General features: G+C 35.6%; 1 protein-coding gene across 1 annotated transcript in view; it reads left to right on the plus strand.

Moving 5' to 3' along the window:
- The window catches only part of cep192 (centrosomal protein 192), a 79,796-nt gene that overhangs the window by 10,223 nt on the left and 45,141 nt on the right, over positions 1 to 24,432 (plus strand). The window contains exons 2-17 of the mRNA XM_051935976.1: positions 276 to 460; positions 2,914 to 3,107; positions 4,630 to 4,688; positions 6,284 to 6,377; positions 7,728 to 7,877; positions 8,857 to 8,921; positions 9,393 to 9,593; positions 10,403 to 10,526; positions 12,539 to 12,636; positions 13,722 to 14,721; positions 16,413 to 16,539; positions 17,196 to 17,343; positions 17,451 to 18,204; positions 19,316 to 19,464; positions 22,791 to 23,021; positions 23,456 to 23,581. Coding sequence (XP_051791936.1) covers positions 306 to 460; positions 2,914 to 3,107; positions 4,630 to 4,688; positions 6,284 to 6,377; positions 7,728 to 7,877; positions 8,857 to 8,921; positions 9,393 to 9,593; positions 10,403 to 10,526; positions 12,539 to 12,636; positions 13,722 to 14,721; positions 16,413 to 16,539; positions 17,196 to 17,343; positions 17,451 to 18,204; positions 19,316 to 19,464; positions 22,791 to 23,021; positions 23,456 to 23,581 — 3,675 coding nt within the window. The 5' untranslated portion in view covers positions 276 to 305. The remainder of the gene's footprint in view (positions 1 to 275; positions 461 to 2,913; positions 3,108 to 4,629; positions 4,689 to 6,283; positions 6,378 to 7,727; positions 7,878 to 8,856; positions 8,922 to 9,392; positions 9,594 to 10,402; positions 10,527 to 12,538; positions 12,637 to 13,721; positions 14,722 to 16,412; positions 16,540 to 17,195; positions 17,344 to 17,450; positions 18,205 to 19,315; positions 19,465 to 22,790; positions 23,022 to 23,455; positions 23,582 to 24,432) is intronic.

Below are 24,432 nucleotides of genomic sequence, written 5' to 3' on the forward strand. Positions count from 1 at the left end.
AAAAAAGAAACATTTCATGGGGTGTAATTACTTTTTCATATGATATTGTATACTGTATATTGAGTGTGTGTATAATTTGTTTTATCCAATTGCAACTTAAAATACTGTAAAACATTTCTGTTAGACTTAAGCTCTTTGCATTTGAACAATTTATTTTCATAGTTTTGCCATTTCCAACATACTGATCTTTTTTATGTTTTAAGATACATTTCTACTTAATAATCTGGTAATTTTATTAACTAGTTTTTATTGTTCTTTTTATCTCCCTGTTTTAGTCATACTTACTGTGTCTTTGATATTATGCAATGGAGAGCTATGAAGACATTGAAGATGAGCCTTTTCCAAGCTACTATTCTTACTCAGAGGACAGTGAAGTTACTGATCTGTTTAAACCTGTGGCCACCCTTGAACCATTTCCAGATTACTTGTTGGCTCGGGATGAGAGAGAATTTGAAAATGGGTGTGTACTTGATGCTATTTTATTTATATATATGTGTGTGTGTGTGTGTGTGTGTGTGTGTGTATCATACATATGTACATATTGCATATATATATAAATATATTTAATTATTAGGAACTCCTGTCATCCTGCTTATTCATGCAATTCTGTAATCGGCCAATTATGTGGCAGCAGTGCACTGAATAAAATCATGCAGATACAGGTCATGAGGCTTAATGAATGTTCACATCAAATGCCAGAACAGGGAAACAAAATGCGATCTCGGTTATTTTCACTGTGACGTGATTTAGGATGTGGTAGAGCAGGACGTTTGCAACATGAATGTACAGCTGACAAATCTGTGTAGGATGCAGTAGTGTCAACATGGACCAGAATCTCAAAACATTTTGTGGAATCCATTGCATAAAGAATTGAAGCTGTTTTGAGAGCAAAAAAAGGCCCTACTGAGTATTATTATAGTGGTCCTAAGAATTTGCTCAGTAAGTATGTGTGTGTGTGTGTACATTATACAGTATATAGTGTATGTGTGTATTGGTATTTAATATTTTATTGACAACTCAAGCAAAGTTACCCTGCATTTGTCAATGCATATAGTCAAAGTAAAAAGTGTGTGAACCCTTTGGAATTATCTGGTTTACTGCATGAATTGGTCATAAAAAGTGATCTGATCTTCATCAAAGTCACAGGTATTGATATACACAATGAGCTTAAGTCAGTGACACACAAAATATTCTACTCTTTCATGTCTTTATTTTACAAATGCATTCAACGTTCACAGTGGTAGTGGAAAAAGTGAACCTTGGGATTTAATAACTGGTTGACCCTCCTGTGGCAGCAATGAGCTCAACCAGGCACTTCCTATAACTGCAGATCAGACCTGCACATCGTGTGGGGGGAATTTGAGCCCATTCTTCCCTGCAGAACTGCCTTAACTCTTCCATATTCTTTGGTTGTGTTCTGTGTATGGCTCTCTTCAAGTCATTCCACAGCATCTCAGTAGGATTGAGATCTGGGCTCTGACTGGGCCACTCCAAAAGGAGGAGTTTGTTCTTCTGAAGCCATTGTGCTGTGGATTTGTTGCGATGTTTGGGGTCATTGTCCTGTTGCATCACCCAGCCTCTTCTGAGCTTAAGGTGACAGACAGACATCCTCACATTATCCTGGAGAATTTGTTGATAAACTTGTGAATTCATTTTCCCCTCAATGATAGCAAGCTGTCCAGGCTGTGATGCAGCAAAGCAGGCCCAAATTGTGATGTTCCCTCCACCATACTTTGCTGTAGGGATGCTGTGCCCTTTTTACACCAAATGAAGTTCTGCTTGCTCCTCCCAAATAGTTCAATTTTGGTTTCATCACTCCACAAAACATTTTCCCAGTACCGTTGTGGAGTGTCCAAGTGGTCTTTCGCAAACTTCAGGCGTTGAGCAATGTTCTTTTTTGATAGCAGTGGCTTCCTTCTTGGTGTCCTGCCATGGACTCCTTTCTTGTTCAACGTTTTGCGTATAGTTGGCTCATGAACAGAGATGTTAGCCAGTTCTAATGACTTCTTCAAGTCCTTTGCTGTCACTCTAGGGTTCTTCTTTACCTCATTGCTGACTTTGTGTTGTGCTCTTGGGGTCATATTGGCAGGGCACCCACTTCTAGGCAGAGTAGCCACAATACTAAATTGTCTCCATTTATAGACAACTTGCCTAACAGTAGACTACTGAATATCTAAAATCTTTGAGATGACTTTGTAACCCTTTCCAGCCTCATGTAGATTAACAATTCTTGATCGTAGCTCTTCAGACAGGTCTTTTGTGCGAGGCATGATTCCCATCTGGAAATGCTTCTTGTCAAAAGCTCAAACTTTATAGTGTTTTTTATCAATTAAAGTCATTCTAGGCCACACCTCTGAACTCGTTTTATTTAATGGACTCCAGGTGTGCTAAATTCTGACTGCAATTAGCTTTTTAAAAAGTCATTAGCTTAGGGTTCACTTACTTTTTCCAACCTTCAGTTTCACAGTTTGAATAATTTATTCAATATGGTCAAAATTCTCTGACAATCTGTGTATCTTTAGTTATATGAGACTGTGTTTGTTCATTGTTGTGACTGACATGAAGATACGACCATGTATTATATGGGAATTAGACATATAGAGAATTTCTAGGGGTTCACATACGTTTTACTTTGACTGTATATAATCATTGTTACTTTATCTTGGTGTACCTTAACATTTTCTAATTAAAATTTCATCATAATGAGTTACCTTGTGATAGTTAGTTGCAACCATAAGAAGTGTGTGGAGCTTTAAGCTTTTTTTGATGGGCCTTGATGGTTAACTGACATTAATTTACCGCACCCTTACTCTGTGGCATGTGGTTATTTTATGCGACTATTGTTTATGAATAAAATACATTAATATGCTTCATAGTTTTTTTTCCTTTTTCCCTCTCCTTATTCTTCAATAGGGGAGATGATGATGGTGCTATTACAGCTCGCAGCATTTATGATCTTCTGCTTGGTGTCCAGGAACAAGTAGAAGATGAGGAGGAAGGGGAGGAGCAGGTTGAGGAGGAGGAAGATATTTCTCCCAGAGCTGACACTCCAGTCAACCATTATAGTCAATCTAGCTTGCCTTTTCCAGTGCATGAGCATAAAGAAGGTTTGCATTTACTTGCTGGTTTGATAATGGCTCAGATTTCATTTGCATAAAGTTGTTCTAACATACAGGATATATAGAGATATAGAGATAGAGATATTTATATGAGAGAGATAGATATACAGATCTTTTTTCTTTTTTTTTTTTTTATTTATTTTGAGGCTCTATTACAACCCTATTCTAAAATTTCTAAATAATCTAAAATTGAATTCTAAAATATTACTCTTTTGCTAAATTGCCCCTGGAGTGTGTGTGTGTGTGTGTTCACCTCAAGAGACAAGCTAATTAAAAGGGCAAACTCAATTATGGGATGCACTGTGGACTCCCTGCAGGTAGCAGCAAAGGAGAGGATTAAAGCTTTTAGTGTCATTATGAACAATACTGCACATCCTCTCTCATACACTAACACTGATGACATTCAGTCAACAACTTATTCAGCAGAAGTGTGTCAAGAAATGCTACTGGGACTAATTTTATACCAACATACGTACTCCTGTGTTGTGCGTCACTGGGAATGCCAAGTCAGAAGTTTCCTTTCTTTTTAAATTTTTCTTAGTCATTCCAGTGCGTGTTCAGACCATAGTGTGTGTGTATATGTATTTATCTATTTATGTATTTATTTAACAAGCTTATGTAAAAAGCCAAATTTCCCCCAGGGGACAAATAAAGTTGGACGGATGGACAAACTGATGTCCTGTCCAGGTGGTGTTCCTGCTGTATGCCTAGTGATTGCTAGGATAGACTCCTGTGACCCCACAACTCTCCCCCTGGACAAGCAGGTGGCAAAAATGGATGGTTACTGTCTAACTCTTTTCCATAATTGTTGGAAGCTGCTGCAGTATAACTGCATACATTGAATATTTTTAAGAGTTGTTTGTGTTCACCTGAAAAGTAACCAGCTACAGCAACTTGTGAATTATTATATTTATGAAAGTTAAAGAAAAAATGCTTGATGAAAGTCAGTGTGAGTCCTGTTCATCTATTTGACTGTAATTATTTAGCAGTTGTGTTGCAGTATTGGATCATGTGAAGCCTACTGTTTAAAAGAATCAGCTAAATAAATTTAAATGCATAAATGGTGGAGGTAAAGCTGTATCCACAGGCTACTTTTGTGTGCAAAGAAATATTAGTTTTACAGAATGATATATTATACAAAACATTTTTGTGTAATGTTAAAATTTTAAGATTCCAAGACTTGGTAAATAACACAGAGGAACAACTGAGAGGAAGAAGCAAGCTGTAATAAACTGATAAGACCGATAGGTGAATTGGGAAAGATCTATGCTATAATGAATGGCTTGTTCTTGTGAACACATTTATTTGTATGTGGCATTATTTCCAAACATATTTTTCTTAGAAACATGCATTATTCAACTGTTAGAAAAAAAATAAATACAATTTTCAAAAGCACAATTCCTGCCTTATTCAAAGTAAACCATTCACACTAGTTTTGAAAGCTCCATAAAGAGAGATGTGGAATTTCTTTTTTTGTTATTAAATTCCTTTTCTTTTCTTCTATCCCTAGCTAATGTTTGTGGAACAATTGCTTTACCTATCAGGACAACAGAATTGGATACTTTAATGGTAACTCCTGTTTCAATAATTTTTATTTTAGTTATTTTATTAATTTTAATTAAGCATGAAACTCTAAGGGGAGTTAGTCTATTTGATTGGTGATGAAAGCTGGAAAACCAAGAAGAATAATACATTTTTAAATCTCAATTTGCACATTGCAACACACACCCCATATTTGGCCGTCAGTCTGAAATTCTAATACTTGAATATCTAAGCCATTACTTTTATAAACTTCTGATAGTACCATCTGCTTGAATAACTGCTCCAAATTTTTTTTAATTAGGTTTAGATTAAGTGTCCTAACCTTCAAAATACCAATGAAAAAAACTTAACAATTTGACACATCTATTTTCTCCACCAGTGTTCAACGGTGGTACTTCATATTATTTTAAAATAAACAGAGTTGCACAAAGTAAGTGGTGATCTTTCAGCAATAAGACGCTATCAGTAGGTTTTCACAATAAAGGTATAGATCAAGAGGTGAACTTAAAGAGGCTTTATGAACCATATTAAGAATGTCATTAAGAAAGAAATCTACCATGTACCATTTACCATGGTATATGTTAGTATAAGTAACATTTATAATGGGTAGATTGCTTAGTGGGAACTGGGTGGTATCTTGGCCTTTGAAGCTCTGTAGAATTTTTCTTTCCCTAGCATATTTGGCATTTTTAAAAAATTTTTCTGCCCTCCCGGACTATCTGACTTTATTGGACTCCTCCTTAGATAGTTAAAGATTCTGTTTGTAAGGTCTCAACTTTTCTAATAGTTATGTCTGTCTTGTGTAAGTATATATTGATTTATTTATTGTATTTAATAATAACCTTAATAAAAGGACAAGTTTGTGTGCCCATCTGGTAGCTATGTCTGTTATTTGCCATGTGGAATGGGATTCATAGAAGCAGAGCTAATGTTTGTGATGCACCATGTGTTGGAATGAAAAATGCAATGAATTTTATTACTACATGAATTACAAATTACATTGCAAAAGATGGTGCACTGCAAACCTTAATGCTGTGTATACTCCGGTCATCATTGATTACTCCAGGGTCAACCCGTCTTAGATGGATAGCACAGCTACTGTAGTTCTTGCCTTATTCTGATTTTTCTTTTCTTTGACATTTTGTAAAGCACTTTGAGCTGCATCTTTGTATGAAAGTTTGCAACAGAAGGAAGTATGAGTGAGCATTATAAGTTAAAATAGTGTTTGTCATGAAAGGTCACTTTTACCCAGTGGCTCCTACATAAATGCCACCAGTGAGATGACAACACTGTTGATTAACTTTCATGTTGCTAAAATTACCAGCAAACCCGACCCGTCGTACAACCTGAACAAGCAGTGGTAGCAGTGCAGGTGTAACATTGGGAGAAATGTTTCTGTCGTTTTTTATAATATGCAACATTTCAGAGTAAGGTCTGAGTTTCCATTGTCTGGGAGATTTGCAAAGAGTCCAAGATAGTGCTGAAACAATTGTTTTTATTTTTCTCAAATTCAGTGGTTGTCTTCAAGAGAGATTTCAGTAGATTGCACATAAGCAGTGTGCAAGATTAAAGATGCACCTAGAGTATGTGAAATGATGATTAATGCAGGCTTTTTCTTTTAGGATACCATGGGGAACATGAATGTTACTGGGAATTCCACATCGGCCTTTGAAAAGTGGACTGCAGCTGAGCAATTAAATTGCTCCTCTCTGAAAGGTAGTGCAAAAAATGTTTTCCTTCATTGCTTTCTGTTGAAAATGTAATTAAAAGTGGAAGGTTATCACTTTTGTGTCTGGTGAACATATACAGTTAGAAACTAAACCACAATTTTATGGTCCCTGAAGTCAATCGCTCACTTATGGCATGTGCAGATCCATAGCTGATATCCAAATGTGCAGCAACAGCAAACAATGTAATGAGCTTCTCTGATGAAGGCACTCTTCATGTCATTGTGGGCTTGTGTGTGTGTGTGTGTGTGTGTGCACGATGTTAATGGTCAACCAGTTTGAGCTCTGTTGCTTGTTCTTCTTGCATTAAACCTTTCTACCCATTCCTCACCTTCTTATTGAGTCCTGCTGTTTTTTCACTTTCGTACTGAGCCCACATCCTTTGGTAAATTTCATCAGCTTTCACTCCCTGTGCCCAAAGAAATCTCCCTGTGGTGGTGTGTTCAACTTTGGTGTCAGCCTGCAGTGGAGCGTCAATGTTCATTTGATCATAGCATAAACAAGGCTAACAGTAGAGTGCTGTACTGTGCATGTTGAAATGACCCATAATATGCCATTGCAAACCCCTTATATTGCATCGACTTATCCGTTATGATTACCACGTGATTGACAAACTGCCTTTACTTTTTGATTTACATTCATATACAGAAATTCTGTAGAAGATGAACTGAACATTTGCCCTTGATCTGAAGCTGACTCGTGACCGTGATCCCAAACACTTGTAAATCAATGGCCAAAGAGTCTTAAACATAGGAAATTCTATATTTTGGAATAGACCACTAGGAGCCCTGACATCTGTCCTATTCAAGTGATACAGTTTGATCTGATTTGAAGCTGCAGAAAATAACTCGTCTTCTTGTGAAGAACAGATCTTTAAAAATGCTTTCTAAGTCAGTTAGTCCCAGAAATCTTACAGCTGCTGGAATTCATCTTAACAAGACAGCGTTATTTTCTAATAAATTTGCAAGTTGTGGTCAAAAAATTGATTGTTAAATGTTACATGGAGTGTTAACTGCAATTTAGTAATTTTCTTTTTTGCTTTGGCAATAGTCATTACATGCAATGAATTAGGTGTTTTAATCAAAATATCTCACATTTTTTGCACTTTTGAATCAAGGGTCTTAGAATGGACTTCTTCTGGTTTTCAGGATCAGTCTCTTTTACAAAAGTATTTTTGTAAAAACTAGTAAAATTTAGACTTTTGTCTAAGGGTTATGATGTGAAATGCGCTATGTAGCGGTGTTGACTTGTCTGCTATGTGTCTGCTTTTTTTCTTCGTCTTTTTTATTAATTGTTCATGCTAAGGTGTATTTCTGTTTTGAATTTTTGTCTCTTCAAGGTGGTTTTCAACAGAATGTGACTTTTGAAGCTAAGAATGGATCATGGGACAATGAATTGGCATACTATCATTCTTTTCATAATGAAATGGAGGCTAATTTATTTAACAATACTCCTTACTGGTTTGATTCAGAAGAATTTGTTTCTGCCGGTAAAGTAACTTTTTTATGGTATTTTGCTTTGCTTCCCATATTGATAACAAAGGAAATATGGTTTGATATATATTATTGTGTTCATAGCATAACTAAGAAACAAGATTTGTAATACTATTTTAGTGTACCAAAAGCTGTGTGCTGTTCAATTATAATCAACTCTAGATTTTTCAGAAGAGTTTAGGTTTTCCATTAATTGAAACATCAGAAGCAAATCATGTACTTATACCTGATATTAAATGTACTGTTTACATGATTTGGTGGCAGGTGTTTGGAGAATAGGTAGAAGTATTTTAACATTTCACAAATGTTGTGTATGATCTGTCAGTGTTGAAAACCGAAACATTTACTGTAAAAGCTAAGTGCCATTAGTGAAGGTGTAACCCACAACTAGAAGGCAAATCAGCAGGTGCTGAAGTATACAATAGATGAAGAATCCATACCTCCTGTCCATTGCACCTCATTAGGGCAGCTTACACTAATTCAGACTTTTTAGTACTTTAGGGCACTGTTACTCTCTCTAGCACAATATATTGTCAGTGCTTGTGATTTATTCAAAATGTCGGTCTTTTAAGGTAAATATCCTAAGTTATGAAAATAATCTTTTCATTTGTTTGGATGCTGTAGTGACGCCTTCTCTTAGTCCTACGAGTACTTAGTTTATAGTCATTAGTTTTTAGCTGATAAAGAAACATCACACCAATGCTGTTCTCAAGAAATACACTTGCCCATTGTTGCTGTATGGTAACAATAGTTCTAATAATGCAGGCCTTAATGTTTGTTTATTAAGCTGCGCAGACATAACCACAACTTTTCTATCACAAGTGCAGTCTGCTCAGGCTTTTTAAAGTGGCTGTACAAATTGTTCCCAGTACATATTTTTGAAACCGTATCAGATGAATTGCTAATCATAAGCATTTGTTTGGTTTGATATTATTAAAATATGACTATACTGTATTGCATCTTTCTGTACTGCAGTTAATTTTAAAGAACAGCTAATTGAGGACCAGAAGGAGTTTGAGAGAGAGCACCGTTTCATACAGGTAAAAAATTCTTGCCTTGCATGTAAATCATTCTTAAGTTACATGTTAAGCATTTCTGGTCTGAATAAATTTGTGATGAACAAATTCATGACTCTCTTTGGCTTGTCTAATTTGTTTAGATATCAGCCATTAGCTGCACTTTCCATTTTGAACATGTCTGACATCTGAACAGTTGATTAACTTGGGATTTGGCACAAAGTTAGTTTAGGATATTTCACATGATAGTTAGGTAATATTTTTACTTTATATCTTTAAGAAAATTCTTGCTTGACATTTTTTATAGGGGAGAGTTGTAGCTCATAAGAAAAAGGACAAGAATTTAAATGCAGTGCTACACCAAAAAGATGTGGCTAAGCAAATTGTTTATATAAAGGGCACATCAGTCATGATTCTTAAATGTGTTGATTTTATTTTGTGATCAGTATTTTTCCCCCCCTTGACCTGCCTTTAACCTTGGCATATCTCTTCTAGGAAGAAAAGATGGACGGTTTACGTTCAAGTCAATATGGTGATACTTCATGGAGGTTACCTAATTCAAGTTATATTCATCTGAGGGCATCACAGGCTTCATCTGATTTTGACAAGAGCTGCTTTGAGACATCTTTAGGGCACTTCTTCAGTAAAAAATCGGAACCCCTTGGTTTGCTTGGTGATTATGAGGATGTGAAACGGGTTTGTACATCTCATTAGTTTGCTTAAATATTTAGGTGTTAAGGAATAGTATACATCATTGCATTTAGAAAAGTCTCAGTGAACTGATTTATTTTCCCAATGCATGTTTGTATATACAGTGCCTTCAGAAAGTGCTCGAACCCCTTCATTTTTTACACATTTTATGTTACTGCTTTGTGCTAAAATCCATTACATTTTTTTTTCCCCCGTCATCAAGCAACCCTCGATACCACAGAATGACAAAGCAAAAATAAGATTCTAGGAATGTTTTCAGATTTATTACACATAACACTGAAATAACAGATTGACAGGATTATTCCGACCCTTTACTTAGTACTTAGTTGAGGTACCCGCTTATTCTTAAATTTGGTTACTAATTAATTCAAAGCCACACTTGGGTTGGGGGGATGTCACATGGTAAATGAATGGTGGTGATTGAATATTGCAGCCTTTAAATTACAGACCATTTCCTTCTTCAAAGAAAAGCATTGCCTGTAAAGTTTTATGACTTGACTGAAAACGGCCTCTGTAAGATACAGTTGTAGGCTGTCGTAACAAAAACTGATTTAATTATTTAGTCATTCCCACTTTTAAATAAATCACTCTACTAAAAATGTAGCTGAAAACAATGGATAGAGTGTCTGCGAGCTGAGATCTTCTACATTTGAGGCATGCTTGCTGGTCACTGCTGCTTTATAATGTGTTATAAGGTGATTGCTATGAATATTTGAGTTCTACGAAATATATTTAAATATTTATGTGTATTCCCTGCTTTGCATTCCAAACATGATCTCTTTATTTATAATCAGCCGTCATTTGGATATCACATCAAATCTCCAGAAAAAAGGAAGCCAGTTGCCTTAATTAGCCCCAAGTGCCAGGACCCTGATGATACCAAACTTTCTGCATATGCAGCCAGTGAATTGAGAACAGGTATGTATATGTTCTTCTTTGCCTTCAGCAAACTTTTTGTACATTTTAGCCTTTTTTTATTTGCATTCTCTTATTGCTAGTGTGAATACTTTTGTCATTTTAACGCAGAGTATTGCTTTTCTTCTTCTCCTTTTTTCAGCTTCTCCCGTTAGGGGTCGCCACAGCAGATCATTTTCTTCCATATCTTTCTATCCTCATCATCTTGCTCTGTCACACCCATCACCTTCATGTCCTCTCTCACCACATCCATAAACCTTCTCTTAGGCCTTCCTCTTTTTCTCTTGCCTGTCAGCTCTATCCTTAGCATCCTTCTCCCAATATACCCAGCATCTCTCCTCTGCACATTTCCAAACCAACGCAATCTCGCCTCTCTGACTTTGTATCCCAACTGTCCAACTTGAGCTGACCCTCTAATGTCCTCATTTCTAATCTTATCCATCCTTGTCACACCCAGTGCAAATCTTAGCATCTTTAACTCTGCCACCTCCAGCTCTGTCTCCAGCTTTCTGGTCAGTGCCACCGTCTCCAACCCATATAACATAGTTGGTCTTGCCATTGTGATATACAGTAATCCCTCCTCCATCGCGAGGGTTGCGTTCCAGAGCCACCCGCGAAATAAGAAAATCCGCGAAGTAGAAACCATATGTTTATATGGTTATTTTTATATATTTTAAGCCCTTATAAACTCTCCCACACTATTATAAACATTTCACGCACAGTTATACAGCATAAACCCTTTGTATTCTCTTAGATATTAGGTAAGATTTGTTGAAATTATGTATGTAAACACAGTTTTTATATACAGTAAAACCTAAATATTAAAGATATCGAGCGTCTCTGATATCAATACGTTACAGCCATTACAACAGACAGGCCACCAGCAATAAATACGTACAATACAAGAAAAATTGTATACAGTAAAATGTGTGTACAGCGACACTAAACTATGTACATGTAATAAGTACTGTACGTAAATAATTAATTAATTATGGTTACTCACCAACAATGACACGACGACTTGTCCGATAACGATGAGTTTAATTTTACTGCACAACAAAGGATAGCGCTACAGCTCTTCTAAAGGAGCCTCTTCAGGCGACTGTTTAGCACTGCCGTTGTACTTCTTCCATCACTCTTCAATCCAAATCCCTAAAGCAGATTCCATCCAGACTACTGCCTTATCACGTCCACTTGCAACTCGTTTTGCGCCCTGATTAAAGGACACTGCGGCCATAGATCTTATATGCTTTTCCTCCTTTTTAAATAAAAAGAATCGTGGACTCATTGATGCTGTAATTGTGTCCTGCAGCAGTGTAGCTGTTTCCTTCCTTCAACATATCCAAAACTTTTACCTTTTCTGCAATCCTGAAGCATTAGCAGTAACGTGCATTAATTCTGAATGAGTGAGATTAGACTTCCTGGTTAATGCAGCACTCCGTTGCTGAGCCAATCAGCAGCACACAGGAACTTAACCGCATGCTCTGATTGGGTAGCTTCTCAGCCATCCGCCAATAGCGTCCCTTGTTTGAATTCAAATGGGCAAATCAACTGAGGAAGCACACGTACTGTAGACCACAGACATCCGCGAAGCAGTTAAAAATCCGCGATATTCACATATGCTTACATTTAAAATCCGCGATGGAGTGAAGCCGCGAAAGACGAAGCGCGATATAGCGAGGGATCACTGTACCTAATAGGCTGGAAAATATATTACAACTTTTCTATTTTGTTTTATTTCCCACACACGTATCTATCACCTAACTACAACTATGAATTTGTAACATTGTAGTTGTTAACTTTATTCTGTATACTGCTAAAATGCTATTTTTTCTTTCCACTAATTGTAATTTCATGGGGGTGCTCATTAGGCGGTGTTTATTATATTTTATTGTTTTTAACCTCTTATTTTGAAAATACTTGTGTTTCTCTATAGCATTATGTTGTCCTGTAAGTGATTGTGTTGTGGTTTCATGCTTCTATGGATTTATTGGTGGTTGTCTTGGTTTTTTCAGAGGATTTGACGGATCAGGATGAAGATAAAGAAATGCACCCTCTTAATGTTGCAGAAGATGATCTAAGTGATAAAGATGCTTCAGAATTAGAGCTGCAGGTTGTTCAACTGGCAACTTGAAAATAATTTTATTATGTTTAAAAATTTAAATGTTCATTTGATTTTGGTATTTATCAGTTTTTACACCAATGGATTTGTGGCTTAACTGAAGAACTTTTTTAAAACACACTTCACTGTGCATTCATTTGTGCCACTAAATGCTGTGTAAGAAGTAATCGTCACGTACTGTGCTTTTGGGGACCTCCTACACACTATATTTAACAATGGATGTAAAAATCAAACAATATAACCCTCCACCCTGCACTACATTGTTCCTGACTATGGCATCTCCGTACTCGTCTTTTGGAAAATGCTTAAACGGCATCCAGCCTGCTTTAGCCGGTGCCTCTCATTCCAGAGAAGTAGTAGTTCTACTCCATGTTACTCCTGTATTTTTGAGATGGTCTCAGTTTCATGGAGTATGAGACTAACAAGTGTGCAAAAGGTTTTTATTTTGGACCCTTACACTGTAATTGAAATCTCAATTTTTTTGAGTGCCACCCATATTGTGTGACTGTTGTCATGGTTGATGATGTAGATTCTTTTTTTAAAAACGGTCCTAGGCCTTAGTCTGTGGATTACTTCCAACGTCCAAGTCAACATTTGCAACCGTTTGTGAATGCAAGGAGCAGTTTTAGCTGTAGTTACTTGTGTCTCAATTTTTCTGTTTGATTAGATAGTTTTGTGAATTCTGTATTCATTATAAACTAGCCTTTAACAGAAGGAACGGTCCTAGTTTTTAGATTGAAAGCACTGGCAAATGTAAAATAGTCCTACAAACTGCATGTTTCATGCAAAGTTCTTTCATTTCTCTAACATTGCGAAAACCAGGATGAACACCCATATATTAAATATGTCTCATTGATATGTTGATAGACATAGCAGTACCTAATTGTACAGTACCTTTTTTGTTTAAGTTTAAATTTACTTGAAAATTTTGATTGTAGTCCCTGAGATAAATGTTGCAACTGGGACAATACTTTAATGTTAAAAGTAATTGTCAGTATAATAGAAGAATCCGCATGTTCAACAAGTTTTTTTAAATTTTTTTTTAATTTAATTTTTTTTTTTTTTTTTTTTTACAGTTGTCCTCTAAGATTAAGGACCTTACCAGCAGCATCAAATCTACTGGAGGCAATGACATTTTCAGTTTAAGTACCATTGGACGTGCAATTGCCGATGCCTCAGTGAGCTCTGATCCTGTAGACCTTGCTAAAATGATACTCAACTTGTATAACATAAAACAAGGTAGACTGCTTTCTAATGAAGGAAACTGTGAACCTGCATTAGATGGAGATCACAGTGAGATTCTTGAATTTTTGCAGAAGACTGGTGAAGTCAGCAAATTTGACTTTGAAAAATACCTTAAAATCTCAGAATGTGCCCTTAAGGATAGTCCCTCTGTGTCAGCTTACACTTTTGACACTTTCCATTCAATGAATTTGCCAGTCACTCCAAAAATTATGCCTGATTCACAGCAAGATGTGTCAACTCTAAAAAAGCAGAATTCCACTATGTGTAATTTTGATCTGGATGACATCAGGAGGGATTGCTTTGCTAATGAAGAATCCAGTAACTCTGATGGAGGTTATTTGAGTGACGGTTTATCAACAGAAGCAAAGGGTAACTGTCCAGACCCCAGTTATTTGCAATCACAAATACCAGTAAGTAGCACGAGAGAGTTTTGTCCTCCTCCTTCTGTTAACAGAAATGTTACATCAGAAATTTCCATTAAACCCACTTGTCTGCAAAGCATAATTGAAGAAGATTTTTTGTCACGCGGTTCTGTTGAGGGCATTAATAAAACTGAACAAGTATCAAGACATTTGGAGAAAGAGCAGATGTTTGCTTCTGGAAGACCTGATCGTTCACATGGAAGCAGTATTGGCAGTTCACTTAGTAACCATTCAAAAGAGGAAGATTTACTTCCTTCACAGCCCTCAGTTGGTAACATGGAAGCTATAGCCGATGGTCTTTCAGCGATACAGAAACAGAAGGAGTCCAACCAGTGCAGCGAATCACGGCGTGTCATTGCCACAGATGAGAATTCAGCCGGAGAAACTGATGCTAATCAAAAGAGGTCAGGTATGTAAACTTGGGATGTAAACCTGAATCTTTCCATTGCATTTTTGTTTTAAAGCATTTATGAATACATACTGTATGTATTTAAATATTGCTTGATAAAATGTTTTTTGTTAATAACTATTTATGGAGCCATTTTCTTCTGTATAAGAATTTTTCTACAGCAGTTAATACTCCTGTTACACTGTTACTTTTTTTTTTTTTTTTTTGGAAACCATTTTAAAAAGGTGGCAATTACTGAACAGCTGTGGTAGCTGTAAGAGTATGCTGTGACAATATTTCTGAGTCATCATTCTTTTTTCATTTTATTTAAAGAACAAAACACAATTTAGTCAGAAAAGAAAGCAAATCTGTTCCAAAGCCAATCCATGACATTCTGCACTCAACCGGGAGAAGCAAAAAAAAAAAAAAAAAAAATCTTGTTCATGTTTGTGATCTGCTATCATCTGGAAGTTTTTATTTAGCAATATTGTAACAAAAAACTCACATATTTTAGACTTTGTGAGCAGCACGAGTCAGTTAAGATTTTTTCTTGGATGCTTTTATTTGCCTTTGTTTAGTATTGAGCCCCTGTTGGCTCTCACTGGCACAGGTTTTGTCATAACCTTTATGATCTCCACTGTCCATAAAAGCATAAATTTAAAAAATTTCTCACCATTCACTACAAACACAGATTAAAGTAACAGATAAAAATATTGTATTTGTGGGTGGAGTATTCCTTTTAAATCTGCTTGCACAATATCCATATACTTTTGTAGTGTTGACCTGTCAGCGTAAAAATCTACTCGTGTGTGTGTGTGTGTGTGTGTGTGTGTGTGTGTGTGTATACGTATGTGTATACTTGTATGTATGAATGTATAATATAAAAAGATTAGCTAAATTGTGCAGTGTTATCATGTAACACTTTAATTTTCTTCAAAATCGTACATCATATTCTTTACATCTATTTTTTTTTCTTCATTAGTAGAATTCAATGATACTCTCATGACAATACAACCAAGTTAAAATAAAATACATAAAAAACAATGTGATATACATGCGCTCTGCTAAGAACAGTAGTGGTTCAGCTGTGTGTTAGCACTCGACAAGCCACTCACGGGATGTAATGGTAGCGCAGCTGTCTCTAAATAAGGAGACTGAGTTCATGTCCCAGGTCCTCCATTTGTGAAATATTGTAAAACGGTTGGTTTTTTTTTTTTTTTTTTTTTTCTTTTCATTTAACAAAACATTCCACTGTGCACCGATAGAGAGCAAAGCAAGCTATCAATGGGGGAGCTGGACCACCTTAGGCAGCCAGAGGGGCACACACCCCTACTAAGGAATTAAGACAAAAAAAGCCATTAGATTCGATTACCGTAAATTTGTTGTTCTGTTTAATGCAAATTTTTGGGATAAGACAGATTTACACAAAATATCACACTTCTCACTATTGTCCAGTATTGTCTTTTTTTTTTTTTTTTTTTTTATTTTCCTTCATAATATGGAATGTTTCCCATCTTCAGCACTGGTAAATCAAACAGTTGATTTATTCATGGCCTCGCCCAAGCCCTTAAATTAAAATGGTTTACCAGCGAAGTGTAGATGATACTATTTTAAGTTGATTGAGGTTTCTATTGCTCATAGAGCTTTACAAGGTTTTTAAACTTTGTTTTCGAAACATATATTTTACTTTTTAAATATTTTGTTTTTAACAGGTTTAAGCAAACCCTTGTCCCCTGAGGAAAATCAGGGTTATGAAGAGAGTCTCTTCAGTTTTAGACCATCCACATCTCCATTAAGTCAGTCTTCCCCAAGCCAAGTATTGGGAACAGGAGTTTCAAGGTATTGTTAATGATGGCCAAGTTATCTCTTCCTTTATTGACTGTTGTTGATTTGAAATTATTGTTCATGGCTTCTATTTTACAATCAATGGCAGTAGCTGTATATTTATGACAACTGATTGCCTGATGGAGGGCACTGCTGCCTAACAACTCCCTGAGAGTGGATTCTAATCCTAGTTTATAGGGTTTGTACATTCTCATCAAGTACAGTTCAGTTCGCTTCAGGTATTATGGTCTTGTGAATGAAAATGTCAAAGACTGATAGATGTATCTGTTTGAATTCTATAGTTTCCTACACTATCTGTATTATACTGTACATTGCATTTCATATCTGTTGATCCCCAGACATACACTGTACTGTATGTTTTGCATAGAATGTAACATTTAGAAGTCAAAGTTGAGCTGTGCAGTGTGCAATGACGGCGTATGCTAAAAATATTGTGTCCTTTTCCTCTTCAGTTTTTTTAAACGTTTTAGCTCCTAGCCAAGTCTCGATAGTACAAGTATTAGTGCCACGGTTTCTGTGAAACAGTATATGCTAGTTTGTAGCTAGTGCATGCAGTAAAGGATGACTATCCAAGCTGAACTGCTATCATGGGTTTAGTGTTTTTTGTTCTCTTTTTGTCTTATTACCATAATTTGTGTTTTGTGTTTTAGCACCAGCGATAATTGTGCAGCTTCACTGAAGAGAGACATTTGTAAAAACACATCCTATCCTTCAAATTACTCTGATATGAGTCTTAGTAGAATGACCTACATTTCTGTCGCCGATACAACCTTGCAAAACAGCCTAGACAGCACAAAGGTAATCCTAATGCTGTTGTGATTTTTAGGCATATCATCTTTTCACTGTGTGGAATTTCTTGTATCATTTGAAAAAATAATGTGAAACTTTTGTATTTCTTTTTCCAGAGTGATAACACAATTCAGTTAAGCACTACCATTGTCCGTGCAAGTCCAACTTCTGCAGTGGAACAGAATCTCGGTTGCAGTAAAGATTACTTTAAGACATTGGAGAAGAATGGCAGCTCTTCAGAAAGTATGGACAAAGCTAAAGGAGGCAGCGTTGAAAGACTGCAAGTTGCTGAATATAAAAAATATGGCAAGACTATTGAATCTACTTCTGCAGCTTTTGGAACTGTATCAGCTGAAAACAATCAACTGTGTTCCAGGAACAGTGACCCAAAATTGGGACAAGGAAACTATAATAGCTTAAATAGGAATGAAAAGGGTGAACATCAAAAAGATGTGCCCAGATTGGATACAGAAATTGACTACAGAAAATGTTTATCAGCTAGTGAGGGATCCGATTCCAGATTTAATCAGTTTATGTGCCCAAAATCTCAGATTGCAGGCGCTGAAGGACATAATTCTGTTCCTGGTTTCCTTATGAACAATGCAAATTCAGCTGCTCACCAGTATCTACAAAACATGTTACTAACATCCAAGGTACCTTTGGCTATTGAAGCATCTGTACCTTTTTACAATGTTCCCCCTGTGCTTCCTAACGATGGTGTTCCTTTAGGACTTGTTAATATGCCCCAGGTCTGTAGCTTCCATCCCTGTGTTACAGATATAAATAATCTTCGTCCCATGAATATCAACAACACAGATCAAACTGAAAGATTTGGGATTAATGTAAGAAACGGACTAGGAATTTTAAATGGTAAGTAATACCTATGGTTTTTTAATTTTGTTTAGGACTGTAGATTAAATTAGGAATTAGGAAATAACATTTAATGTGTCAAACACCCCTCAAAGTTTCTACAGTTGGTTTAATTTTCATCATCTATAATGCCCAGATTGATCTTTGTTTAATGCATGGTTGGCACAACACAGTTAACCAGGGTAATGTCTGAAGGCAAAACAATTGGTTGGATCCAAGTCACATGTTTGGTGTTTTTTTTTTTTTTTTTTTTTTTTTTTTTAAATGTTGGCTCTTCCTTTACTACAACAACAACAACATTTATTTCTATAGCACATTTTCATACAAATGATGAGCTCAAAGTGCTTTACAGGATGAAGAAAGAGGAAAAAAGACAAAATAAATACGAAAGTAGAATTAGGGAATTCTAATTAACATAGAATAAAAGTAAAGTCCGATGACCAGGGAGGACAGAAAAAACAAAAAAAAAAAAAACTCCAGACGGCTGGAGAAAAAAAAAACTGCAGGGGTTCCGAGGCCATGAGACCACCCAGCCCCATCTAGGCATTCTACCTAAAATCAGTGACTTTTCACAATCGGTCCTCTTGGTATGAAGGGTTCACATGGAAGAACTTGATGAAGGTCATGTGGACTTCTGGCCTTTAGACAGACATATACTTTATTAATCCCCAAGGGGAAATTCACATACTCCAGCAGCAGCATACTGATAAAATCAGTATTAATTGGTGATAAAAAAAAATGCAGTGCAAGTTAAAAAATGCAAGGTGGAGAGTGCAAGGCAGGTATAACAGTCAATGACATTGTATAATGTTAACGTCCATGGGGGTGGAATTGAAGAGTCGCATAGTGTGGGGGAGGAACAATCTCCTCAGTCTGTCAGTGGAGCAGGATGATGACAGCAGTCTGTCGCTGAAGCTGCTCCTCTGTCTGGAGATGATACTGTTTTAATCCATCCACTGTACCATTCAAGCTTTTTAATAAATTTCTATACAGCTTTTCTAAATTTTAGCACTAAATCTAGGATCTCTGTATTTGATTTCATTATATGCTGTACATTGTAAAAAGTGGTATATTTTGTGACCAGTTTGGTTTCTATCTAATTTTGTTTCAGATAACATCATTGTGCCAGATGAAGTGAATTTTCCAAGTGACTGTTGTGTTGGCATTGCCTCTCAAACCTCATTTTCTGTTCATAATCCAACTGATTTCTGGCTGAATGTGAACACGGTAATCAGCAGTGTATCGATTAATGGCAAAAAAGTGAGTAATGTTTAAGCAACATAAAATATTCAGTAATGCTTTTTTATTCTTTTTCCCCCAAGAGTATCCCATGCTCCCCACAATGCATCAGTTTATAAGTAAAACCAAATTAAAAATGCTGCATGCATCTGAAATGTGATTTTATTTTGTTCATATATAAAAATTTTTTTTTAAAAGAAAGTTTATTTACGGTATTAAACATTTAGACAGTTGAAAGTTTGTGAAACATTAATCATTCATCTAAATTTGTTTATATGGGTGTCTGTTTTTCATTCATAACAATAAGCCAGATAACAAATAGACTTTCTTTTCTAATATTTCTATATTGTTAAGAGAACATTCTTAATCCTGTTTAAAGGAATACTTGACCCAAAAAAAATATTTTTTTAATGTTACTTACCCCATGAGGTTATAGTGATGACTGAGAAAAAGTTTAAACTCTTGTTTTAATGGATGATAGACATAATGTTTCTGATAGATGGGTAACCTGTAGTGACCAACACTTGCTAAAAGCAAACAATATAAAAACCATCCATGAAAAAAATCCAATGTTGTTCTTGTTGCATAATCAAAATGTAAAGTCATACAGTAGTATGCTCTCAATATGCAAGCCACATGTAATTTTTGCTAAAATGTTGCTCAATACCTCTGGAAAAATCAAAGTAGTCAAAAGCTAGAATCCCACTCACATGCGAGGATGCTTTTGAAATGAAGACACGCCTCTCCTCCGTTTCATTGGTCAAGAATCCTGTACTCCAATCAAAGCGCACTCCGGTGCCAATGAACATTTTGATTTTGTTAGCTTTTGTTCAACATTAGTCACCATAGGCTCTCATTCCATCAGAAATGTTATCTCTGTTCTTCATGAAAATGTGAAATTAAACTTTTTTTGACCATAACTATGAGCCAGATGCAGAAAGTAATATGTAAAAATATCATTGTTTAGTGGAGTATTCTTTTAATCCAGCACTAGAGCCTATCCTGGCATGAATGGGTATAATGCAGGAACCAGTCATGTTTAACAAACTTAAACTTTTGATACTGTAAGCAGTAGTACTTTTTAGTTATGGTGCATCATTTTAGCATCTATAATAATCAAATGCTTCCAGAAGTGGATAATAGTCCTCTAACAAATGATTGAAGACATTTATAGCTAGTCTTCTTTCTAAAACTGTATTAGCTGCTTTGTGAAGATTGCTGTTCATGCATTGTGTTTGCTGTTCCAAAAGATGAAATAATCCAATCTTGAGTAGATTTGTTGGAATTTAGTATAATAATCATTATTGAGTGTGTACATTACTTAAGATTTTAATTTTAACTGAATTATTAAATTCAGTTTTTCTTATGTCAGTGTTGGAGTGTCTAGAGCCAAAAAATTGACCCATACTGCAACTCTTCCTCCACATTGCTTAAAATTAGGGGTCTATGTATTTAATGTCAATGTGTCGTGTTTTTTGCCAAACTGAAAGGTGGAGGGCACAGTTGCTGTTTGCCTTGTCTCTTGCCTTAGCTCCTCAATGGCTCACTCGAAGTAAATTGGACTATGTGTTTCTAAGAACTTAACAATCACTGAGGCACGTTAGCTCCTCCACCATACCAGTAGTAGGGACAGCCTAGTCATTCCCTTAGAGACTAAAGAATGTTCTTGGCAATTGGGTCTGTTCAGCTTGTTGTCTTACAATTGTGACCTCCACCAGGAAGAGTAGAAAAAAGAAAATGAAATGGTCTTCTGTAAACTTAATAAGCAGTGATGTTTTATTGTGAAAGAACTAATTCTCCTCAAGTTAGTGGGGTTTTCCTTCTGGCATTTTGTTTTTCCTCCTAGCTCCTTACAGACATGCTGGGGAGGTTCAGTTGTAGATTCTAAATTAACCGTTTGTGACTGTTAGGGAAGCTCCCATCGAGTGGTTTTTTAGGCTGATACTAATCACCGATTTCTTATTACTAGAAGTGGACAGTTTTATGAATTTTTAAGAAATGCTTTGATGCTAACCTTCTGTGTAATCAACCGTGTAGAAGGCTTGTGTGCTAGAATAAGGTAACATCCTTGGTATGTTTACAGTTCATTTGTACACCACAAGTGTTACCTGTTTGTTCTTTGTTAATAAAATTAAATTCTGTAGGCTTATTGTTCAGTAACAATACAAAAATACAAATTCCCTTAAAATATTTACTTTTTTAACTAATAAAACATGTACACAAGACATTAACCATATAGATAGATACTTTATTAATCCCCAAGGGGAAATTCACATACTCAAGCAGGAGCATCCTGATAAAAAATAATTACATATGGCATAAAATAAAATAAAATGCTTGTAATGATTAAAAGCCACAATTCTAATAGTGTATAAGACTATTAAGATAATACAAAACTAACCTGCTTAACAAGTAATGTGAATAAATCTGACCCTTAAGGTCAATTTATTTTTCTTCTTCTAATTCAAAATGTGAGCTTCTATGCTAAACACAAGCTCATTCACCACCCACGCTTTGGTAAGCAATGTCCATTTTATGTAAATAAAGGAGGAAATGTTAAAGGTCTGAGCTCATTTAAGCAGTTTCTCTTTTAATTTCTGATGAAGACGTGCCTCTCTGTTGATGCCTTTTTTGTCTACTCAGATGGACAACGTGTCTACTGTTCCTTTCATGCACACTATGACTCCTCAGATTCATTTTCCTTTTTGTATTACTCTGCTTCCTTTAATGTTCAAGCCGATATTTCCACCTTGTCTCTCTTCTAAAATACTGTATGCTCTGTTCATAGGAAGCATTTCCTCAAGTACTAGAATACTTTGTGTAAAGAAGTACTACAAATGTCTTTAGTGTAATGCTTAAGAAAGCACCAGTTTTTGAGATCTGCCTGTTTACCAATCACAGATCTATTCATTTGGAGTGAGAATCGGCGACCAATTGATCGGAGCATCACTAGTGCCTGTTTATCTTCTTTGTGAAGTACACAGACTTGACTTTTTATGACTGCTTAATGACCATTGCGGGATGTTTTATTTGGGTGTTTTGTAGATAGTTTAAAGGAGGGTGACAAACATTTGAAACAAATGTTAGATTTTGAAAAATGTAACCATTTGTTTGTCAGTCCAATTATAAATTGTCACATGGAACCCATGCCCATCTTGGTGGTAATAGGGAATATAGTTGTAATGTGACCTGAATGGGATGCCAAAGAACTTCATATAGAAGGCATCTCTGCCGAGTCTTGAGCTTACAGTGTTGTTACAGTTTGACGCTAATTTTCACTTGAACATTTTTCTGTTTTGCTTATTGAGAGTAAGATTTCTTAATCATGATTATTTTATTTTCTTTAGATTGATTTTTTTCCCTGTCAGTGGCTGTCAGTGAGAAAGATAAATGTGATTGGACCTCGGACCACTGAAGAACAAAAGGTGCTGTTCATTCCTCCTCAGCCTGGTGTATACAAGTGTGAACTGAGCATTTCATCCTGTCCAGTCTGTGCGGATAAAGAGGTAGCTGCACAGGCTCAAGTGCTGGCGAAGAAAGTGCTGATGTTGGCAAAGGCAGAATATCCAAATTTGGAGGTATGCATTTGCATTTTTAGGTGTTGTGTATCATTATATATTTTAAAAAAAGTAGCTTTACTCAACTTCACAAATCTTTAAAAACTAGAAATCCATTATTTTTGTTTTCATTTGTGTAATCCCGTCTTGATTAGGGGACACTTTCAGTTATTAAAAACTAGCCTTTGTTGGAGTGGTGGCTGTGAGGCTAGGGATCTGCACCAGCAATCAGAAAGTTGCCAGTTCGAATCCCGTAAACATCAGAAATGACTACTCCTTTGGGCCCTTTTTTAAAAGATTGTTTTTGTTGGGCTGATAAAACTGACCCATATCCTCTAGTAAAATTTTAATTATGGAATTTTCTTACATAAAAATACATTGGAATGGCTTTATTAGTAACAGTCTATATCTTGATTTTTTTTTTTTTCATTCTTCATCACTCTTTCTTGATGTAGGTTGACTTTGGAATGTCCGAAATTATGGAATTTGGAGATGTGGTGAATGGCACTTTGAAAGTCCTTCCACTGAAGCTTATTAACCATTCATGTATGCAGTTTCCAATCAGACTTGTTGTTGATGCAGTAAGTACACTTTTTCAGAATTAAGTATTTCTGAATATAATTACACTGGTCTGCCAAAAAAAAAAAAAAATCACTCCCTCCACAAACTTTAGGTGTTCCTTATAGATTTTAAGGATGCTGAATCCAAACCTGGCAACAGAATTACTCAATCACTTCTAAATTTTGAGAGATGAATATTTAAAATGGGGAAAAAAAACAATTTTAAAGGAAAAAGCAATATTTTTAAAATTATTTTGACTTGACAAAATAATAAATTACTCATTGTTTTGAATATTATTTACAAAATAATAACTACTTAGAAAAAGTAGTCCTTTTGGCAGTTTTGTTCTCTTATAATCCTCTAAAAGTATTTTATGGTGGAATGATCAACAGATGTCTGCTGCAGGATATGGATTTTTAAAGACCTAGTTTTCCATCTTTGTATTCCTATATAAATTGTAGCACACACTACTTTTTAAATTATTTTCTTTTAATCAAGGAAGGCTGTGTATCTTTTTCTTTTTTTTTTTTTTTTTTTTTTTTAAGCATGTGTGTACTTATTACCTGGTCAAGACAATTGATAGATCAACCCGACCTTGCATATTTCTTTAAAAAACATTTAAACAACCTGGACAATAAAAGGCATCATTATAACCTTCTAATTATAAATTTCTGACTATTTTACGGGAATAAGAGAGGAAAAAATACTTATTGAGAGCTAAAATTTGTAGCAAATATTTAATTTTCAGCTATTTCCATCTCAACCAGAGTTGGTAATGAGAGAGACTGCCATTTTTCAGCTGAAAATATACTTCAAATACTATTTTGAGAATGAAAGATATTTATACCATAAACAGAACAAAACTTATTTT

The sequence above is a fragment of the Erpetoichthys calabaricus genome, chromosome 13 (genome assembly GCF_900747795.2).
Source record: "Erpetoichthys calabaricus chromosome 13, fErpCal1.3, whole genome shotgun sequence".
NCBI classification, from domain to species: Eukaryota; Metazoa; Chordata; class Cladistia; order Polypteriformes; family Polypteridae; genus Erpetoichthys; species Erpetoichthys calabaricus.